Source organism: Oncorhynchus tshawytscha, linkage group LG10, assembly GCF_018296145.1.
Source record: "Oncorhynchus tshawytscha isolate Ot180627B linkage group LG10, Otsh_v2.0, whole genome shotgun sequence".
Classification (NCBI taxonomy): Eukaryota; Metazoa; Chordata; class Actinopteri; order Salmoniformes; family Salmonidae; genus Oncorhynchus; species Oncorhynchus tshawytscha.
This window is the reverse complement of record NC_056438.1, coordinates 74,128,614-74,137,639: the sequence shown is the minus strand read 5'-3', so window position 1 is coordinate 74,137,639 and position 9,026 is coordinate 74,128,614. Positions and strand designations below refer to the sequence as shown.

General features: G+C 50.8%; 1 protein-coding gene across 1 annotated transcript in view; it reads left to right on the top strand.

Annotated features, from left to right (window-relative positions):
• LOC121847655 (extensin-2-like) overlaps nt 1-8,125 on the top strand; it is a 66,869-nt gene extending 58,744 nt beyond the window's left edge. The window contains exons 4-5 of the mRNA XM_042329598.1: nt 6,950-7,295; nt 7,585-8,125. Coding sequence (XP_042185532.1) covers nt 6,950-7,295; nt 7,585-8,125 — 887 coding nt within the window. The remainder of the gene's footprint in view (nt 1-6,949; nt 7,296-7,584) is intronic.
• The last annotated feature ends 901 nt before the right edge of the window (nt 8,126-9,026 follow it).

The following is a 9,026-nucleotide window of genomic DNA, read 5'->3' as shown; positions in this document are numbered from 1 at the left end:
TGGCCTTGAGATAGAAGCTGTTTTTCAGTCTCTCGGTCCCAGCTTTGATGCACCTGTACTGACCTCGCCTTCTGGATGACAGCGGGGTGAACAGGCAGTGGCTCGGGTGGTTGATGTCCTTGATGATCTTTATGGCCTTCCTGTAGCATCGGGTGGTGTAGGTGTCCTGGAGGGCAGGTAGTTTGCCCCCGTGATGCGTTGTGCAGACCTCACTACCCTCTGGAGAGCCTTACGGTTGAGGGCGGTGCAGTTGCCATACCAGGCGGTGATACAGCCCGCCAGGATGCTCTCGATTGTGCATCTGTAGAAGTTTGTGAGTGCTTTTGGTGACAAGCCAAATTTCTTCAGCCTCCTGAGGTTGAAGAGGCGCTGCTGCGCCTTCCTCACGATGCTGTCTGTGTGAGTGGACCAATTCAGTTTGTCTGTGATGTGTATGCCGAGGAACTTAAAACTTGCTACCCTCTCCACTACTGTTCCATCGATGTGGATGGGGGTGTTCCCTCTGCTGTTTCCTGAAGTCCACAATCATCTCCTTAGTTTTGTTGACGTTGAGTGTGAGGTTATTTTCCTGACACCACACTCCGAGGGCCCTCACCTCCTCCCTGTAGGCCGTCTCGTCGTTGTTGGTAATCAAGCCTACCACTGTTGTGTCGTCCGCAAACTTGATGATTGAGTTGGAGGCGTGCATGGCCACGCAGTCGTGGGTGAACAGGGAGTACAGGAGAGGGCTCAGAACGCACCCTTGTGGGGCCCCAGTGTTGAGGATCAGCGGGGAGGAGATGTTGTTGCCTACCCTCACCACCTGGGGGCGGCCCGTCAGGAAGTCCAGTACCCAGTTGCACAGGGCGGGGTCGAGACCCAGGGTCTCGAGCTTGATGACGAGCTTGGAGGGTACTATGGTGTTGAATGCCGAGCTGTAGTCGATGAACAGCATTCTCACATAGGTATTCCTCTTGTCCAGATGGGTTAGGGCAGTGTGCAGTGTGGTTGAGATTGCATCGTCTGTGGACCTATTTGGGCGGTAAGCAAATTGGAGTGGGTCAAGGGTGTCAGGTAGGGTGGAGGTGATATGGTCCTTGACTAGTCTCTCAAAGCACTTCATGATGACGGATGTGAGTGCTACGGGCGGTAGTCGTTTAGCTCAGTTACCTTAGCTTTCTTGGGAACAGGAACAATGGTGGCCCTCTTGAAGCATGTGGGAACAGCAGACTGGTATAGGGATTGATTGAATATGTCCGTAAACACACCGGCCAGCTGGTCTGCGCATGCTCTGAGGGCGCGGCTGGGGATGCCGTCTGGGCCTGCAGCCTTGCGAGGGTTAACACGTTTAAATGTCTTACTCACTTCGGCTGCAGTGAAGGAGAGACCGCATGTTTCCGTGGCAGGCCGTGTCAGTGGCACTGTATTGTCCTCAAAGCGGGCAAAAAGTTATTTAGTCTGCCTGGGAGCAAGACATCCTGGTCCGTGACTGGGCTGGGTTTCTTCCTGTAGTCCGTGATTGACTGTAGACCCTGCCACATGCCTCTTGTGTCTGAGCCGTTGAATATAATAGCCGTTGAATATTTAACCAGGCAAGTCAGTAAAGAACAAATTCTTATTTTCAATGACGGCCTAGGAACAGTGGGTTAACTGCCTGTTCAGGGGCAGAACGACAGATTTTGTACCTTGTCAGCTCGGGGATTTGAACTTGCAACCTTTCGGTTACTAGTCCAACGCTCTAACCACTAAGCTACCCTGCCGCCACATTGCAGCTGTGAACGCAAGGAACAGAACATACAACCACAATGCATGTTTGTTAACGTCTTTTCATTGACGGTAGACCAAGTTCCACCTGATAATGGAAGTGACACGTCATTCAGGAAGTAGGACAACAACATTGACATTCTGTTGCTCCAGAGAGACCAGGGCTTTGAGAGCCATAGCTTCAACTAAGAGTTTCCTGTTTCCTGTAACACCTGAATAGGGAACGTACTTATGTGGTCTCTGTTATTTCACATGTCTTAAAGCAGTGAGTTCGAGTCTTCCTTCCCGACTAAGACTGGCATCCTATTCCCTACGTAGGCCCTATGGCCCTGGTCAAAAGTAGTGCACTGTAAAGGGAATAGGTGTGGTTAAGATGCCTCTGTAGGTAGGGTCTGTTTTTGCAGATGTGCTGTAGTATTGAAGATTGTTTTCTCTCTCTCTCAACTATGTACTTCCCCATTTCTGCTTCTCTCTCTCATTTCAAATGCAAGGGCTTTATTATCATGGGAAACATACATTTATGTTTACATTGCCAAAGCAAGTGAAGTAGATAATAAACCAAAGTGAAATAAGCAAGAAAAATTAACACTTAACATGACACTCACAGAAGTTCCAAAAGAATAAAGACATTTCAAATGTCATATTATGTATATATACAGTGTTGTAACGATGTGCAAATAGTTATAGTACCAAAGGGAAAATAAATAAACCTAAATATGGGTTGTATTTACAATGATGTTTGTTCTTCACTGGTTGCCCTTTTCTTGTGGCAACATGTCAAATCGTGCTGCTGTGATGGCACACTGTGGAATTTCACCCAGTAGATATGGGAGTTTGTCAAAATTGGGTTTGTTTTCAAATTCTTTGTGGGTCTTTGTAATCTGAGGGAAATATGTGTCTCTAATATGGTCATACATTTGGCAGAAAGTTAGGAAGTGCAGCTCAGTTTCCAGCTCATTTTGTTGGCAGTGAGCACATAGCCTGTCTTCTCTTGAGAGCCATGTCTGTCTACGGCAGTCTTTCTCAATAGCAAGGCTATGCTCACTGAATCTGTACATAGTCAAAGCTTTCCTTAATTTTGGGTCAGTCACAGTGGTCAGGTATTCTGCCAGTGTGTACTCTCTATTTAGGGCCAAATAGCATTCTAGTTTGCTCAGTTTTTTTTTTCAATGTGTCAAGTAATTGTCTTTTTGTTTTCTCATGATTTGGTTGGGTCTAATTGTTTTGCTGTTCTGGGGCTTTGTGGGGTCTCTATCGCTCTCTGCCTCTCTCTCTAGTTAGACTAGAATATCTCAGACACACTCATGCTGAGAACAAAATGTTTATTTGTTAGTACTGCTGAAACCAGGCCTGCATGACTCCACTTTCCGTGCTTTGGCAAATCTTTCCCTGCTACGATGTCAGCCCTGCATGACTCCACTCTCCCTGCTACGGTGAGTCTTTCTCTGCTACGGTGAGTCTTTCACTGCTACGATGTCAGCCCTGCATGACTCCACTCTCCCTGCTACGGCAAATCTTTCCCTGCTACGGCGAGTCTTTCTCTGCTACGACGAGTCTTTCCCTGCTACGATGAGTCTTTCCCTGCTACGACGAGTCTTTCCCTGCTACGGTGAGTCTTTCCCTGCTACGGCAAATCTTTCTCTGCTACGACGAGTCTTTCCCTGCTACGACGAGTCTTTCCCTGCTACGGCGAGTCTTTCCCTGCTACGACGAGTCTTTCCCTGCTACGACGAGTCTTTCCCTGCTACGGCGAGTCTTTCTCTGCTACGGCGAGTCTTTCCCTGCTACGACGAGTCTTTCCCTGCTACGGCGAGTCTTTCCCTGCTACGGCGAGTCCTTCCCTGCTACGGCGAGTCTATCACTGCTACGGCGAGTCTCTCACTGCTACGGCGAGTCCTTCCCTGCTACGATGAGTCTTTCACTGCTACGGCGAGTCCTTCCCTGCTATGGCAAACCTTTCCCTGCTACGGCGAGTCTTTCGCTGCTACGATGTCAGCCCTGCATGACTCCACTCTCCCTGCTACGGTGAGTCTTTCTCTGCTACTGTGAGTCTTTCCCTGCTACGGCGAATCTTTCTCTGCTACGGTGAGTCTTTCTCTGCTACGGCGAGTCTTTCTCTGCTACGGTGAGTCTTTCTCTGCTACGGTGAGTCTTTCTCTGCTACGGCGAGTCTTTCCCTGCTACGGTGAGTCTTTCCCTGCTACGGTGAGTCTTTCCCTGCTACGGTGAGTCTTTCCCTGCTACGGTGAGTCTTTCTTTGCTACGGTGAGTCTTTCTCTGCTACGGTGAGTCTTTCTCTGCTACGGTGAGTCTTTCCCTGCTACGGCGAGTCTTTCTCTGCTACGGCGAGTCTTTCCCTGCTACGGTGAGTCTTTCTCTGCTACGGTGAGTCTTTCTCTGCTACGGTGAGTCTTTCTCTGCTACGGTGAGTCTTTCTCTGCTACGGCGAGTCTTTCTCTGCTACGGCGAGTCTTTCTCTGCTACGGCGAGTCTTTCTCTGCTACGGCGAGTCTTTCTCTGCTACGGTGAGTCTTTCTCTGCTACGGCGAGTCTTTCCCTGCTACGGCGAGTCTTTCCCTGCTACGGTGAGTCTTTCCCTGCTACGGTGAGTCTTTCTCTGCTACGGTGAGTCTTTCTCTGCTACGGTGAGTCTTTCCCTGCTACGGTGAGTCTTTCCCTGCTACGGTGAGTCTTTCTCTGCTACGGTGAGTCTTTCTCTGCTACGGTGAGTCTTTCCCTGCTACGGTGAGTCTTTCCCTGCTACGGTGAGTCTTTCTCTGCTACGGTGAGTCTTTCTCTGCTACGGTGAGTCTTTCTCTGCTACGGCGAGTCTTTCCCTGCTACGGTGAGTCTTTCTCTGCTACGGTGAGTCTTTCCCTGCTACGGTGAGTCTTTCCCTGCTACGGCGAGTCTTTCCCTGCTACGGTGAGTCTTTCTCTGCTACGGCGAGTCTTTCCCTGCTACGATGAGTCTTTCCCTGCTACGGTGAGTCTTTCTCTGCTACGGTGAGTCTTTCTCTGCTACGGTGAGTCTTTCCCTGCTACGGTGAGTCTTTCCCTGCTACGGTGAGTCTTTCTCTGCTACGGTGAGTCTTTCTCTGCTACGGTGAGTCTTTCCCTGCTACGGTGAGTCTTTCCCTGCTACGGTGAGTCTTTCTCTGCTACGGTGAGTCTTTCTCTGCTACGGTGAGTCTTTCTCTGCTACGGCGAGTCTTTCTCTGCTACGGTGAGTCTTTCCCTGCTACGGTGAGTCTTTCCCTGCTACGGTGAGTCTTTCTCTGCTACGGTGAGTCTTTCTCTGCTACGGTGAGTCTTTCTCTGCTACGGCGAGTCTTTCCCTGCTACGGTGAGTCTTTCTCTGCTACGGTGAGTCTTTCCCTGCTACGGTGAGTCTTTCTCTGCTACGGCGAGTCTTTCCCTGCTACGGTGAGTCTTTCCCTGCTACGGTGAGTCTTTCTCTGCTACGGTGAGTCTTTCTCTGCTACGGCGAATCTTTCTGGTCAAATGTAGGGCAGGGCTCTCCAGATCTGTTCAGATCTGTTCTTCCTGTAGGTTTTTGTTTCAACCCCAGTTGTAACTAACCTGATTCAGCTTATCAATCAGCTAGTTATTAGAATTAGGTGAGCTAGATTAGGGTTAGAGAGAGAACCTACAGGATGGTAGCTCTCCAGGAACAGGGTGGATGGTATCTCTCCATGAACAGGGTTAGAGAGAGAACCTACCGGACGGTAGCTCTCCAGGAACAGGGTTAGAGAGAGAACCTACAGGACAGTATCTCTCCAGGAAAAGGGTTAGAGAGAGAACCTACAGGACGGTAGCTCTCCAGGAACAGGGTGTTTGATGCCATTCCATTTGCTCTGTTCTGGCCATTATTATGAGTCGTCCTCCCCTCAGCAGCCTCCTGTGTTGTCCAGTAACCCAGTGCCAACACTGTGGACAGGTGTAGCATGTACTAACTAACTGTCCATTTGGAAACAGTTGTGGCTTCTAATCCCTCCAGCTGCTCCCATCTGTCTCACACAGTATACTCCTCACTCACCAAATCCCCTCTTACACCAGCCAGGGTTCTTCATGACAAAGAAACACACTATCTTGGTTGAAAAGGGATTCAGTGCCAGAGAATGCAACCAAAGCATTTGAATTTAAAAAAAATGTTTTCACATCACGCTTTGTGAAAATTGTTGAAGAAAATTTTCATTTTCTCGATCCACCTTTTGTTGGTGTCTTTTCTGAGAGAAGGAGAGAAGGACCGGGGTGGTGGGTCCTCCATTATTGTCTTGGTTTCATTTCCCACTGTTGGCGCCACCCGGCTCCCCTGTGTGGTACTGGGTATTAGTTGGGAGCTGGGAGCTTTTAAGAACCTGGCTGATTTTCAGAAAGCAGAGAGGATGAGGGTCACTCCACCTGGTGTTATCAACATGATCAGACAGACGGACAGACAGACAGACAGACAACAGCCATAATGAGAACAATAATAAGTACAAGTAATGCTCTCTCTCTCCGAATAACCCTGGTCTTCAGGTGTTTGGAAATTGCTCCCAAGGATGAACCAGACTTGTGGAGGTCTACAATCTTTTTTCTGAGGTCTTGGCTGATTTCTTTTGATTTTCCCTCGATGTCAAGCAAAGAGGCACTGAGTTTGAAGGTAGGCCTTGAAATACATCCACAGGTACACCTCCAATTGACTCAAATTATATCAATTAGCCTATCAGAAGCTTCTAAAGCCATGAGATCATTTTCTGGAATTTTCCAAGCTGTTTAAAGGCACAGTCAACTTAGTGTATGTAAACTTAACTTAACAACAACAGGGAGGTAAGCAGTTTATATCATACCTCCCAAGACATACTAACCTCTCACCATAACAACAACAGGGAGGTTAGCAGTTTATGTCATACCCCCCAAGACATACTACAACAGGGAGGTTTAATATTTGTGCGTCTGTAACTGTGTTAGTTTTTTTTGAGAGTACACGTAATGGCTGCCGTCACCGTAGGAGATTGGCCTGATAATACATTTGACGTTACACTGTTAAAGCAGACGGAGGCTGCTATTGTTAGATATTACTGCTCTGTCGGGACTAGAAACACAAGCATGTCACTACACCTGCAATAACATCTGCTAAACATACGTATGTGACCAATAACATTTGATTTGATTGTACATTTTATTAGCAGTGCCTCTTTCATCCAATCCCAACCTCCTCTCAGCCAGCCCCACCCTCCTCTCAGCCTCTTTCAGCCAGCCCCACCCTCCTCTCAGCCAATCCCAACCTCCTCTCAGCCAGCCCCACCCTCCTCTCAGTCTCTTTCAGCCAGCCCCACCCTTCTCTCAGCCAATCCCAACCTCCTCTCAGCCAGCCCCACCCTCCTCTCAGTCTCTTTCAGCCAGCCCCACCCTCCTCTCAGCCAGCCCCACCCTCCTCTCAGCTTCTTTCAGCCAGCCCCACCCTCCTCTCAGCCAGCCCCACCCTCCTCTCAGCCAGCCCCACTCTCCTCTCAGCTTCTTTCAGCCAGCACCACCCTCTCAGCTTCTTTCAGCCAGCCCCACCCTCCTGTCAGCCAGCCCCACCCTCCTCTCAGTCTCTTTCAGCCAGCCCCACCCTTCTCTCAGCCAATCCCAACCTCCTCTCAGCCAGCCCCACCCTCCTCTCAGTCTCTTTCAGCCAGCCCCACCCTCCTCTCAGTCTCTTTCAGCCAGCCACACCCTCCTCTCAGCCAGCCCCACCCTCCTCTCAGCTTCTTTCAGCCAGCCCCACCCTCCTCTCAGTCTCTTTCAGCCAGCCCCACCCTCCTCTCAGCCAGCCCCACCCTCCTCTCAGCCAGCCCCACCCTCCTCCTCTCAGCTTCTTTCAGCCAGCACCACCCTCTCAGCTTCTTTCAGCCAGCCCCACCCTCCTCTCAGCCAGCCCCACCCTCCTCTCAGCCAGCCCCACTCTCCTCTCAGCTTCTTTCAGCCAGCCCCCCTCCTCCTCTCAGCCAGCCCCATCCTCCTCTCAGCTTCTTTCAGCCAGCCCCACCCTCCTCTCAGCCAGCCCCACTCTCCTCTCAGCTTCTTTCAGCCAGCCCCACCCTCCTCTCAGCCAGCCCCATCCTCCTCTCAGCTTCTTTCAGCCAGCCCCACCCTCCTCTCAGCCAGCCCCACCCTCCTCTCAGCCAGCCCCAACCTCCTCTCAGCTTCTTTCAGCCAGCCCCAACCTCCTCTCAGCTTCTTTCAGCCAGCCCCATCCTCCTCTCAGCCTCATTCAGCTGGTCCCACCCTCCTCTCAGCTTCTTTTAGCCAGCCCCACCCTCGTCTTGGCCAGCCCCACCATCTTCTTGGCCAGCCCCACCCTCCTCTCAGCCAGCCACAACCTCCTCTCTGCCAGCCCCACCCTCCTCTACTAGCCCCAGCCCCACCCTCCTCTCAGCCAGCCCCACCCTCCTCTCAGCCAGCCCCACCCTCCTCTCAGCCAGCCCCACCCTCCTCTCAGCCAACCCCACCCTCCTCTCAGCCAGCCCCACCCTCCTCTCAGCCAGCCCCACCCTCCTCTCAGCCAGCCCCACCCTCCTCCTCTCAGCCAGCCCCACCCTCCTCTCAGCCAGCCCCACCCTCCTCTCAGCCAGCCCCACCCTCCTCTCAGCTGGTTATGTATTGGTTGCCTCTCCTCCTTTTTGTCTTCATCGTTCTATAGCAGGTTGGCATTTATTGGGATGAGTCATCTACTGGAGGCAGCCACAAAGCCATCAAATCTCATTTTTAACCTTAACCCTAACGCTTAACACTGCTATCCTTATGCCTAACCCTAACCTTAAATGAAGTTTGAGTTTGAGGCTGCTTTGGGGCCTGATGTTAAGAAACAGGAAGTTAAGGTCAAAGGTCAGTGAAGCTGGAGGCAGCTGTTAAATCACTAACACGCCCACACGCACACACACAGTCACACACTCTCTCTCCCTATCGCTCTCTTTCTCTATCCAGATCTCTCTCTCTCTCTATTCAGATCTCTCCCTCTCTCTCTCTATCTATCCAGATCTCTCTCTCTATCGCTCTCTCTCTCTAGCCAGATCTCTCTCTCTCTCCATCTCTCTCTCTATCCAGATCTCTCTCTCTCCCTCTCTCTCTCTATATCGCTCTCTCTCTCTCTATACAGATCTCTCTCTCTCTATCCAGATCTCTCTCTCTATCCAGATCTCTCTCTCTCTATCCAGATCTCTCTCCCTCTCTCTCTCTATCGCTCTCTCTCTCTATCCAGATCTCTCTCTCTCTCTATCCAGATCTCGCTCTCTCTCAATCCAGATCTCTCTCTCT